General features: G+C 38.0%; 1 protein-coding gene across 1 annotated transcript in view; it reads left to right on the top strand.

Annotated features, from left to right (window-relative positions):
• Positions 1 to 13835, top strand: part of DSCAM (DS cell adhesion molecule) — an 870593-nt gene that overhangs the window by 844522 nt on the left and 12236 nt on the right. The window contains exons 31-32 of the mRNA XM_069074855.1: positions 1908 to 2105; positions 3920 to 4222. Of these exons, the coding sequence (XP_068930956.1) occupies positions 1908 to 2105; positions 3920 to 4222 (501 nt within the window). The remainder of the gene's footprint in view (positions 1 to 1907; positions 2106 to 3919; positions 4223 to 13835) is intronic.

Genomic DNA, 13835 nt, shown 5'->3' with positions numbered 1-13835 from the left:
TGTTACTATGTACAATGTTGTCCTGGTTCTGTTCACTCAACTATGCAAATTTTCATGTAAATTTTTCCAGGTTTTTCTGAAATCTGCCTGCTCATCATTTCTTATTGCACATTAGTATTCCATTACATTCTATACCACAGTTTGTTCAACCTTTCCCCAATAGATATCTTCTCAATTTCCAATATTTTGCTACTACAAAAAGAGGTCCCATAAATGATAGTCCTAGTTCCTTTGTTTTCCAGAATACCGTGCTACATGACCTCTGATCTTTTAATGTAGCAGCTGCCAAATCATGGCCAGATTCTCTTTCTGTTGTTTTTTGCTCATCTTTTTTGGCCTTTTTCCTTTCTTTTAAATTTGAGTTTTGCTCCTGGGGTGGAAGGAGCCCTATCTCAGGCTTCTTGTACCAGAGGCTGTAGTCCTTAACTATTACCTGTTGTTTCACTGATGTTGCCCTGAGGCCCATGGGGGACTCTTATGTCTGGTGTTGTGCTAAGGGGGTCGGGTGGGAGATGGCTTGTGCTACTGGAGGCTCTAGAGGTCTGACAGCTTACCTCGTGCCAAGTCAGAGTCCTAGAGCTGCTATCTGGCATGTGCTGAGGTTGGTAGGGTGTCTCTGCATTACCCCAGGCCTATGAAGCACATGGTGGTCTGGCTGCTGAAGGTTGCATGTTTGCCCAGGGCTATACTGAACTGTGGCAGTTCTTGAACCTGGAGTCTCCCCACTCCCCATTCCCCTGGTATGCTGAGGCATGTCCTGGTGTTGGCATTTGCCTGTTCCATCACATCAAGATACAGGATTTCCCACTGGTTTGCTGAGGTGTCATTTGTTGTTGGCTTGCTGGGATGACTCCTGTCTTGGACTGCAATACCCTTTTACCCAAGTGAGACAGACCTTTCTTGCCAATCTTCCAAGTGTCTTGAGCTAAAATATTATTTCATCACATCTTTTTGCTGGTTCTACTGTTCCAAAATTTGTTTGGGGATGTTATTTTATGCTTGTTTGGTGGTGAATATGGGAGACTTACAGCAATTTACTGCTTATTTGACCATCTTGCCTCCCCAAAGTATAACTATTTTGTATGCAATTCAAGTGACTAAAATGTCTATACCCTTTGACCCAGAGATTCCATTAATAAGAATATAACCCAAGGGGGCCATTGATTAGAAGAGAGAGTCTATACATATATATTATAAAAAGCACTCTACTAGATATATGGAAAGCTGGGTTTTAATTCTTTATCTCTACAACTGTAAAATCACACAGCAAGTCACTTTTCTTGACTTCAGATGAGAAGGGTTGGATAAGAAGGCGATGATCCCTTCAACTTCTAACATCCTGTCTTCCTTTACCTTTGATATTTTAGTGAAAACCAACAATAGTAACAGATCAAATTCATTTTGAAGCCTTCCCTGACCCTATTTTCTTTCACACACCCACACCCTCCAAGCTAAAGGGGGCTTTTCCTCTTCCTCAAATTTCTCATAACACTATGCCTTTATTCTAATCACATCCACTGTATATCATGACTTCCACTAAACAGATTGGATTTTCTTTGAGAATGTGGGAAGTCATTTTTTTCTTTGTATGTTCTTTACCAAATTTAGTACCTTTGTACATACTAGGAACTTAGTAAATGCTAATCAAATTGAATTGAATGTCACAAGGAAGAATGAGTTATGTGGCCAATGAGAGTGAAAAAAAATTAGTGCTCTCTGAATTCAGACACCACCATAGATTGAGCAGTCAGTTAAGGTTTCATAGAGAAAGTATGACAAGTGGAGCTTCAAATGATAAGTATGATTTAGATCTAGAGAATCAAATTAGTTTTTCTGCCAACAGTGCTCATACTTGGTTGATTTCTCATTATGTAGTAAAGACAGATTTTGTGTTTTGCTCTTTACAGATCCCACAACAAGGAGGAATGCAAAGGGTGGACCCACAACTAGGAACAGATATGCCAGTCAATGGACTCTCAATAGGCCCCACCCCACCATTTCAGCACATACTCTCACTACAGACTGGAGGTTACCAACTCCCAGAGTCACAGGATCAGTGGACAAAGAAAGTGATAGTTACAGTGTCAGTCCCTCACAAGATACAGGTATGAATAACGCTGCTCTGCTGTTCTCTGACTCTCAGTGGTCATAGCACCAAATTAAAATCACAATATTGGATCCATGAACTGTTCCTGTTTTTCTTTATAACATCTTGAAGAGAACCCTGAAAATTTCAAGGAAGTTTCTAGTTCATTTACGACCACTACAATTCTGTAACCTCATAGTCAGGGCTGAACAACCACTACAAAATAAACCAATCAAAGAAGCACGGGCATCACGTAGCTTTGCCAAAAATACAAGAATGGTCACTATTCCTCCTCCTCTTTCTTTTTAAAGTCCTTTAGTCTGGAAATATAAAACAAAATTAAAACTACCCATAGGAACGAATAAGGAAAAATAACATCCTTTTCTCAGAAGAGAGGTACATGATTTTGAATATGTAATGAAGATGCATTTGCTTTGTCTATTTTGCTTGAATATTTTTTACAAGGAAGTAGAGATGGGTTTCCATTTTAAGGAGTAAACTGTGGCATTATAAACCAAAGGAAATAAATTTTTTTTTTAAGTTTACCACCCATACCACTAAACATTTTTCTGTTGGTCTTCTGGAATTTCCTGAACCTATCTACAATGAAAGCTAAACCAGGAATATGATATTTGATCCCTGAGACTGCTTATATATTCTCAAAATTTAAGGCAAACCTTCTGAATACTTAGGCAGTTTGATCAACTCAGAAAGTGACTAAATTTAAAAATAGTTCAGTTGGGGCAGCTAGGTGGCGCAGTGAATAGAGTACCAGCCCTGTAGTCAGAAGGATGAGTTCCTATCTGACCTCAGACACTTCAATTGCCCTGCCCTTCCCCCTCCAAAAAGCAAAAAGAAAATAATTCAGTTATCAAATAAACCATCCTACCAGTAGCCAATTATCCCCAAGAATTCATTTTTACAGGAAATAATATATAAGAATTGTACCTACTGTAGGGCATTAGATTTTTTGTTGGGTAGTATTGTATATTCCTTTAAAATTCCTTTAAAAAATAAAAATAACTATATATTAAAATAATACTCAAGAGTAATTTAAATGGACAACTTTAACTTGGTGAAAATCTTCAGAAATAGAGTACAACAAAAGTAGAACATGGAGGAACCTGACCATGAAAAATTCTTTCATAAAAACGTATTCTTCTTAAATGACTTTCTTAGAATTTTATGGAAGTGGATTCAAAATTGAATTGGAAATATATAGATTCAATGAACAGCCAGAAATTCTTTTATTTAAAAAGAAGGTATTTCCTTTTTCTTTTTGCTATCTAACCCATGAGTCTAATAATATGACGATAAATCCAAGAGTTTGATGAGTCACTCTTCATTTTCATGCATCATATGAAGACTTTCTGTAAAAGCAAAAAATCACTATATTTCAGTCATCCTAGTGATAAGTCTCTCTAAATTTAGCTATACCATTCTTCTGGAATATTAGTATAATCTATCACTGTCCCTGCCAAAGTTTTGTTTTGCTGTCAGAGCCTTCAAAAACCCAGGATTACTTCTATGCCATGATGAGGCATAATATTTGGATTTTTAAAATTAAAAGGTAAGTACTAAAGGAATCAATAATCATTAATCTGGGGAAATTTTTAGTCTGGAATCTTCTGACCAAAGAAGAATTAGACTTTAGTGAAATATTCATTAGGTGAATGAAATTATTAACTAACTCACTACAGTTTATTAAGCCCACCATGAAAAGCATCAGAAGTTAATTTCCATGTTTCCTGCCACTCATATACTTCTGCATTTCTATGAAGAATTGTTGTTTTCCATAACATGAGATGTTATATTATGTTATATTTTGCCTAGATCGAGCAAGAAGTAGCATGGTCTCCACAGAAAGTGCCTCCTCTACCTATGAAGAACTAGCAAGAGCTTATGAACATGCCAAGATGGAAGAACAATTAAGACATGCAAAGTTCACTATTACAGAGTGCTTCATATCAGACACATCTTCAGAACAGTTAACGGCAGGGACTAATGAGTACACAGACAGTCTGACCTCCAGCACCCCTTCAGAATCAGGGATCTGCAGGTTTACTGCATCTCCCCCTAAACCTCAGGATGGAGGACGAGTAATGAATATGGCAGTTCCAAAGGCACATCGACCAGGTAAGAAAATGTACTCAGCCATTCTTGGAAGAACTTTGATTTTTGTTTCCTATTTCATGGCTACTTTGATGTCTAAGATAGGCTATTCCATAATGAATGAATGAATGAACAAAATCCAAGAGATTGATCAGAGGTGAGGTTTATTATATCTTGCTTGTGAAATCTTTTGTCATTGATTGACAGTCAGGGGGAGAAGTACATTCTTGGTTATTTAGTATTTGGAATGACCACTTTATCAAGAGGGTCAAAGCTTAAAATACCTAGTTATATAAATACCTGACTCTAATTTGTCATTGATAATTCACACACATCTGTGTGTGCATGTATGTATGTATGTTTGCATGTATTATATAGACATATACCTTCGTGTGTGTGTGTGTGTATAATGCAGGTTTGGAAGGCAGGCAGACAAAATCAAAACAGAGACATAGAAAGAGAGAGAGAGAGAGATCAATTTTATCACTTTAGTGGCTAGAACTGGGCCATCCTGTTAAATGTGCTTTTATTTCACCTATTGCTCATTTTTAAAAGTTTTGCTGGTTTTCTTTCAAAAATGTATCTTTACTTTAAAATAACTATTGTTCTTTCTCTTTTGATGGCATAAAGGTCATCTTAATAAACCCTATGTAAAAAGAAAGATAAAAAATACATATTATTAATTGAGCAAATAGCAATCCTAATGACTAAACATATATGCCAAAAAAAGGTAAAGAAAGATGGTTTGTTATATTTTCCTGTTTATGTATGTGCCTCTAAGGTAAAGGATAGGCTATTTGAGGTTTGAGAGAGGTTATATATTTTTGGAAATTTTTAATGCAAATGAATAGCTGACATTGCTTAAGATGGCATTCCGTGTCAATATGGGACATTGTTAGTATACCTACAAAATAGGAAGAGATAATCAAAGGGTCTTAAAATTTGGGTACTAGAAGGATTCTGGGAAGATGGTGGAGTAGGTCAGAAATTCTAAGCTCTCAAGATTTTCCCACACAAAGTAGTTAAAATAGCACCTTAGGGTGAACAAAGTGTAGGTGGAAATAAATAAGAACAGGGGCATAATCAGAGTCCTCCTGGGACAATTTGAGAAGATTAGAATAAAAAGCCCAGGATGAGATTTGGCCCCTATGAGGTAAACACCTCCAAGCTAGGTTTCATTTTAATAGCAAGGGGCAAGCCTCTTAAACAACAAGCAACAAGCCCTAGGGTTGTTGAGGCTGCCTCTGCCCTAGCCATCAAAACTTTTACCCCTGGTATAGTAAGGGGAGTTGGGCATCTGAGCCCAAGAAGATTGAGGGAACCTCTGTTGACAAGGAATGCCAGACCCAGCTGTGCTTCAAATAGTGGTGGGGGCAAGAAGGAACCAGGACACGTGGTAAGTGCAGAAGCATTGGGTAGAAAGCCCCTGGCTGTGAGTGCTTACAGGAGGTTGGAGGTTTGGCTTTGGTTTCAGGCTAGAAGGGACAACTAAAGGTCTGAGGCAAGAGATACTATTTCCCACACCCCAGGTTTAGAGATGATTACAATAATTAATGTTACCACAAAAAAATGCAAAGGAGAAAGAATCCAACCATAAAAAACTATTATGGGAATAGAGGTGACCAGGGTTCATCTTCAGAGGAGGATACTGAAGTAAAGAAACCCCTAAAGACCAACATAAAATGGACCCCTGCCCCACTAACTACTAGCCTAGTTACTAGCCTAGCCCCCCATTGTTCATCTACTTCCCACCACTGAGCCTATCAAAATACCAACATGCCAGGTCCTGCCAAATGAATTTGACTCAAGTCTTCTCAGTCAAAGAAAAGTAAAATTTATTAAAAGTTCGATTGCATTAGACACAGAGCAAGGCTGTGCTAGGTCATTCTATGGCACTTTCACTATTCTATGGCATTGTGAGATGGGGTCTTATAAACAGAAGTTTGTGGGAGGAATCTAGGTGTGGTCCAGAGGAAGAGTTTGGGGGAGGGTCTTCAGGAGGAATTAATGAGGTCAATGAGTGATTAAGGGTGAGAAGTAGCTGGAGGCTACAGACAATGGTGGAATAGACCAGTTCAAGTGTGTGTTGACATTTTGATAGGCTCAAGGGTGGGAAGTAGATGAACAATAGAGGGCTAGGCTAGTAACTAGGCTAGTAGTTAGCAGTTAGTAACTAGGTTAGTGGTCTGGGCCCAATCAAAATGTAAGGCTTATTGCCTCATGAAAATGCCTCATCAAATGAGACAATTTAATCAGGAGTTCAAGGGAGGTTCCCAGAGCCTGTCCTTCAAGGACTCAAGGAGAGCCTGAGGGGCCTTCCAGAGCCCATACCTCATCATCCTCCCCTCAAACATATGGGACCCAAATTCCTTTGGGGTAAAGGGCAAAGGTCTCAGCTTCTGAAAGTGCTTCCTGTTGGCAAGGAGTGTACAGCTGTCCCTGCCTCTCTGGGTCCCATTCAAGTGTGTCAGACTTCACATTCAAGGTGTCAGACTCTAGAATGTGGATGACACCAGGGACAGTGGGCTGGAGAACTTGGATTCAGTCAGATATTTGCATAGCCTTAGTGGTCATCCAGAGGTTCATGGTTTGAACCCTGAAGGAGACAAACCTGGCAAGGAGGTTAAGCAAACAAAAACCAAACAGGCACCAAAAAAAGAAATAAAAAATAGAGAAAAGACAATTTCCCTGGTACAAAAGACAATTTTCCTGATTGGAATTAAAGATGACTGTGGCAAGGCCAAAACACTGTCAGATATCCCATTCCTTTCTAAATTGCTCTATAGACATTTAGCACATGAAAAGCATTAGCAGGAACAGAATCTAATAGTTTTCAAGAACAGGCAACAACTCCCAAAGCCTATTCTCTCCTTCCATCATGATAAAGAGTGAAAGGTTTTTCCTAGATTGGATAAAGCTGGAGTGTTGGTCTCATTTTTTCCTCATGGTTTTTCATTAGACCAATAAATTTTACATTATCTCTCCTGGATCTATTTTTCAGGTCAGCTATTTTTCCAAAGAGATATTTTAAACATTTTTTTCATTCTTTAGATTTTGTTTGACTGATTCTTGATGCCTCATAGAGTCACTAGCTTCTACTTGTCCAATTCTAATTTTTAATGTATTGTTTTCTTCGGTTAGTTTTTGTACCTCCTTTTAAATTTGGTTAATTTCTCCTTTTAAGAACTTATTTTCTGGGGCAGCCAGGTAGCACAGCGAGTAAGAGCACCGTCCCCAGTGTCGGAAAGACCTGGGGATCGAATCCAGGCTCAGACACTTAGCACCCACCCAGAAATAACTGGCCTTGTAACCTTGAGCAAGTTACTTAACCCCAATTGCTTAAAAAAAAAAAAGAATTTATTTTCTCCAGTTAGGTTTTGCACCTCCTTATCCATTTGTCAATAGTATTTTTTTACGGATTTGTTTTCTTCAGTGAAATTTTTTTTTTCATTTTGCCAATTGTATTTTTAAAATGATTGATAGATTTTTCTTCTACCTCTCTAATATGGCTTTTAAAATTCTTTTGAGCTCTTCCTAAACTGCTCTTTGGGCTTGAGACCAGTTCATATTCCCTTTTGACGTTTCAGATGTGGGTATATTGTCAATGCTGTCCTCTTCTGATTATGTATTTTGATCTTCCCTGGCTCTATAGCAGGATTCTATGGTCTTTGCTTTTCCAATTTTTATTTTTTCCCATTGTGATTTCCTATTTCCTGGCGTTTAAAGTGGATATCTGCTTCTGGGGCACAGGGTGCTTTGACCTACACTTCTTATGCCAAGAGCTGGCTGGTGTGTGCTGAAGCCGAGGTCAGGTCTTTCTGTGTTTCCCCAGGGTTACACTGAAACTCACAGCATGAGGTGTGGGGGAGGGGTGGTCTAGCCACTTCAGGTCTTCACTTACCCAACCCTGGGCTAGAGCTCAGGTAGGCTTAGTCACTGGTGGATGCCTGTCCACAATGGTGTTGGCCAATTCCCCTGGATGTGCAAAGGCACACCTGGGTCCTGGTGTTAGCACTTACTGCCTCCACTCCCTTGGGTCTCAGGATTTTCCACTGGTCAGATGAGGTGGGGCTGGCTAGGACACCTCCCATCCTACACTGGTCCCCTTCAGTAAGAGAGACCCTTCCCCTTGATCTCCCTAGACTCTCAAGCTAAAAGACTGCTATATCCTTTCCCCTGGTTCTGTTATTGTAGGGGGTTTTCCTTGGGCAACGTTCTCTGGGTTTTTCAAGGTGAACAAGGAGGGAATAAAAGAATTTATGGTTTCCTCTGCTATCTTGGCTCCTGGAAATTCAAGTGAAACCATCCATTTTAATAAGAAATGCTAGAAAACTAATATGTTTTCTTTGTTTGATTTACTTTTTTTTTTTTAGTTTACATCATTCATTTCCACAAGATTTTGAGTTACACATTTTCTCCCCATTTTTCCCCTACCCACCACACCAAAACAGCCATCCAACTGCATATCCACTCCCCCAACCTGCTCTTTTCTGTGTCTTCCCCCATCCTCTCTCTGACTTTCTAATAGGAAACAGTGGATCTCTATGTCCCAGTGCCTGTATTGCCTGTATATCTTATTTACCAGCTACATACAAATAAAAATAATTATATAGATATAGATATATTAAACATTTAATTGTAAAACTTTGCATTCCAGATTCTTTCCCTTCCTCCCTCATCATCCACCCTTACTGGGAAGATAAGCAATCCAATATAGGCTGTACATGTGTAATTATGAAAACATTTCCATAGTGGATATATTGTGAAAGACTGATTATATTTCCCTCCATCCTATCCCACCCCCACACTTGTTCTATTCTCTACTTTGATCCTGTCCCTTCTCAAAAGTGGGTGCTTCCAGCTTCCTTCCCCCCTGCCTGCCTGCCCTCTCTTCCATCATCTCCCCTTTCATTCCCTTCCCCCCTACTCTCCTATAGGGTGAGATACCCTATTTAATGTGCATGTCATTGCCTCCCTAAGTCAAATTCAATAAGAATAAGGTTGACTCATTCCCTTTTGCCTTCCTGTTCTTCCCCTCCATTGTAACAGTTTTCCCTTGCCTCTTCTATATGAGATAATTTATCCCATTCTGTCTCTCCTCATCTCCTCTCATTATATTCCTCTCTCACCTCTTAATTTCACCTTTTAAGTATCATCCCTTCCTATTAAATTGGTCCTGTGCCCTCTGTGTATCTATACCTGTACACATATATACATACACTCACATATGTATTCATATGCCCATATACCCTCCTATATAGACATATATGTATGTATATATGTACATATATATATATATATATATTCCCTTCAACTATTCTCATATTGAGAAAAGTTTCATAAGTTGCAATTATCTTTTTTCCATGTAGGAATGTAAATAGGTTAACTTTGATAAGTTCCTTATAATTTCTTTTCCCTCTTTACCTTCTCATGCTTCTCTTCCTTCTGGTATGAGTGTCAAATTTTCTATTCAGCTCTGGTTTTTCATCAAGAATGCTTGAAAGTCCTCTATTCCATTGAATGACCATATTTTTTCCTTGAAACATGATACTTAGTTTTGCTGGGTATGTGATTCTCAGTTTCAATCCCAGCTCCCCTGACCTCTGGAATATCATATTCCAAGCCCTTTGATCCCTCAGTGTAGAAGCTGCCAGATCCTGTGTTATCCTAATTGTGTTTCCACAATATTCAAATTGTTTCTTCCTGGCTGCTTGTAATATTTTCTCCTGGATCTTGGAACTCCAGAACGTGTCTATAATATTCCTAGGAGTTTTCTTTTTAGGATATTTTTCAGGAGGTGATTGGTGGATTCTTTCAATCTCTATTTTGCCCTCTCGTCCTAAAACATCAGGGAAATTTTCCTTGAGAATTTCTTGAAGGATGATTTCTAGGTTTTTTTTTTAATCATGGCTTTCAGGTAGTCCAATAATTTGTAAATTATCTCTCCTGGATCTATTTTCCAAGTCAGTGGTTTTTCCCATGAGATATTTCACAATACCTTCTATTTTTTCATTTGTTTGGATCTGTTTAATAGTATCTTGATTTCTCATAAAGTCACTAGCTTCCATTTGCTCTGATCTAATTCTGAAGGAATGATTCTCCTCAGCAAGCTTTTGAAATTCTTTTTCCATCTGACAAATTCAGCTTTTTAAGTCATTCTTCTCCTCATGGGCTTTTTGAGCCTCTTTTGCCATTTGAGTTAGTCTATTTTTTAAGGTGTTATTTTCTTCAGTCAGGTTGTTGACTCTCGTTTCATAATTTTCTTGCAGTATTCTCATTTCTCTTCCCAATTTTTCTCCACTTCTCTTATTTGGTTTTCAAAATCCTTCTTAAGGTCCTCTATGGCCTGTAAGCAGCTCATATTTTTTTTGGAAGCTTTTGGTGAAGGAATTATGACTTCATTATCTTCCTTCTGTTCCATGCTTTGATCCTCTCTGTCCCCAAAATAGGAATGAAAAATCAGATTGCTGTGCTTGCTTTTCTTCCTTTGCTTGCTCATGTTGCCACTCAATTACTTGACTCTTCAGCTTTTTACCACAGTAGAACTCTGCTACCAGAGAAGGGAGCTTTGTCCCAATATCTGGGGTTTTCCCAGCTGCTGGAGCCATTAATGGGCTGCTCTCTCTGAAGCCTACACAGACTCTGGCACCTGTCACATACCCCAGGACCTCCACCCAAGACAGTGATCCAGATCCAAGCAGGTTAAAGCAAGAGTGATTACCCCTCAGACTGGTCACTTGGTCCCCATACAATCTTCAGGGCAGGAGCTCTGAATCAGCCATGTGACGGCAGCTGCATGGCCCACCATGCCTCAGCTGCTTCTCCCTCCAGGTGGTAAAGACCGGACCTCACTCCCAAACTCCCAGATCCCAAAGTCTACACTGCACTGACCTCTCATTTTGTCCTCAGCATCTATGGGTTGACAATTCTGGAAACCACCACTGCTGCTGGTAATCTGAAGTCCCTCCAGCCAGTGGTTGGTTGTGGCTGCCCTGAGGCTAAAACCTTGGTCTCACTCCGGGCTGGGCTCTGCTCCCAGAGAACTTCATTGGCCCCTTCCTGGCTGCCTGTTGGGCTGTCTTAAACAGGAAGTTAGCTTTTCTCTATCATTTTGTGGGTTCTGTAGCTACAAAGTTTGTTTAGAGTCATTTTTTACATGAATTGGAGGAGGTGGGACTGGTAGCCACACAGAAGTCCAATTTCTACTCAACCATATTGACTCTGCCCTGAAAACTAATTTGTTATAGTCTAATATAAGACCAAATTCTTACTAAATACCAAAATAAACTTAAAAAAATGAATATGGACCCTGGATATAAAGAGTCAGAATGAGAGGAAAAATAGAGATATCAGGTTCTTTTCACACTGTGACTCAAAGAATTCCTAACTTTAAAAGGTATAAAAAATATTATAAAAGAAAAAATAGAAATTTTTGATTCACAGAATTAAATAGCTTTCTAGTGGAAAGAAAAGAGATATCAAATTGGGGGAAATGTCCACATCAAATATCATTAGTGGTTTGATTCCAAAATATGCAAAGAATTTACAAAAAGATATAACACAAAAAAAAGCCATTTTCCCAGAGAGTGGTCAAATGACACAAATTTTTTTTTTAATTTGCAAGAAATAAATGACCATTTGAAAGCGGAGTCAAAATCATTAATAAATATTAACTATAAGAGCATGGTTGTTTCACCTCACACAATACAAATTTTAAAAGATGTAGAAGAGTCAATGTTAGGGCCTGGTACAGGAAGATACAAGTATAACTATAGAGTGTTCCAACACTTCAGAATTTCATTTTGGAATTACTAATTTGTTCACACCCTTTAACTCAGAAATCCCACTGCTACTCATATACTACAAGGAAATCAAAGATAGAAACAAAGGTTCTGTGGTAACAAAGACCTGGAAATAAAGTGTGTATCCATCATTTGGGGAATGATTGGGAAAATGGTGGAACATAAATTAAATACAATAAATACTTTAAGTACAAAAATAATGAAATTCAAATTAAATACACAAATTGCGCTATATAAAATGAATATGAGGCATTAAGAGAAAGGATAAGATGAATTTGATCTGATAAAGACCGAAGGAAACAAAACTGGAAGAACAATATAAACAATAGCAATATAAAAAAAAAATCACCAAAAGGAACTTAAACTGGATCATAATTAACTATTTAAAAATCTTAAAATTAATATTACCTATTATTTCCTATTCATTGATTCCTACTTTATTGATTCTACAATGTAAATTATTTTATGCCATATTAATTTTCTAAATAAGTCTGTATCTGCCTAAAACCACCTTACTATATCCTTGAGTGATCTTAGGAATTTGGTTTTCCCTCTGAGCTAGTTGAAAAGAAAAATTTCTATCAGATATGTCAACTGTCCTTGCCTGTCACCGCATAATTAGGGGAGATTTCATCTCTTTCAAGGAGACAGTGAGTCTAGTAGTAGCAGATGGGTCCCCTAAAACAATCAACATTATTTAATTGTCAGAAAAGGGCGTGATTAGCCTCATCTGAATGCCAGTCTATTTTTCTTAGGATAGCCAATTATAATGTTCCATGACTACCAAGATCACTTTCTTTCTTGTGTGTCAATAAAGGAGGTCTCCCCTTTCTCATTGGGGTTGCTAACTTTACTACAGTGGTCAATCTCACCAACTTTGTTAACAGTTATATGCATCACTATTTCTTAAAATTACATTTTAATTTTCCCTAATTACACATAAAGGCAACTTTTAACATTTACTTTTTAAAATAGTGAGTTCCAAATTTCTCCCTTCCTAACCTTCCCCATCCCTGAGAAGGTAAGCAATTTGATATAGGTTGTACATGTACAATCATGCAAAAAGGATTTCACTATTAGTCATGTTATAAAAGAAGACACAGAGCCAAAGGAGAAAAAGTACACAAAATAAAGAAAGTGAAAAGTAATATGCTTTGATCTGTATTCAGACACAATCAGTTCTTTCTCTTGAAGTGGATAGCATTTTTCATCCTAAGTTCTTTGGACTTGTCTTGTATCATCCTATTGCTAAGAATAGCTAAGTCATTCAGAGATGATCATCCTACAATATTGCCATTACTGTATACAATGTTCTCCTGGATCTTCTTACTTCAGTTTGCATCAGTTTATGAAAGTCTTCCCAGTTTTTTCTGAAATCAGCCTGCTCATCATTTCTTATAGCATAATAGTATTTCATTACAATCATATACCACAACTCATTTAGCCATTCCAATTTCAAATTTTTTGCCACCACAAAAAGAACTGCTATAAATATTTTGTATAAATCAATCATTTTCCTCTTTTTAAATTTCTTTGAGATATAGACCTACTAGCAGTATTACTGGGTCAAAGATTATACAAAATTTTATAGCCCTTTGGGCATAGTTCCAAAGAGCTTTCCAGAATGGTTGGGTCAGTTCACAACACCATCTACAATGTATATTAGTGTCTCATTTTTCCCACATCCCATCCATCATTTGTCATTTTCCTTTTCTGTCCTATTAGCCAATCTAATGGGTATGAGATAGTGCCTCAGAATTGTTTGAATTTGAATTTCTCCAATCAATGCTGTGTTAGAGCTTTTTTTCATAGCTTTGACTCCTTCCTCTAAAATC

This window comes from Petaurus breviceps, unplaced genomic scaffold, assembly GCF_028583685.1.
Source record: "Petaurus breviceps papuanus isolate PSGF00001 unplaced genomic scaffold, PetGlider_PUasm1.0 90897, whole genome shotgun sequence".
In the NCBI taxonomy this organism is placed as follows: domain Eukaryota; kingdom Metazoa; phylum Chordata; class Mammalia; order Diprotodontia; family Petauridae; genus Petaurus; species Petaurus breviceps.
The sequence above is the reverse complement of the archived record's forward strand: the minus strand, read 5'-3'. Positions and strand labels throughout refer to the sequence as shown.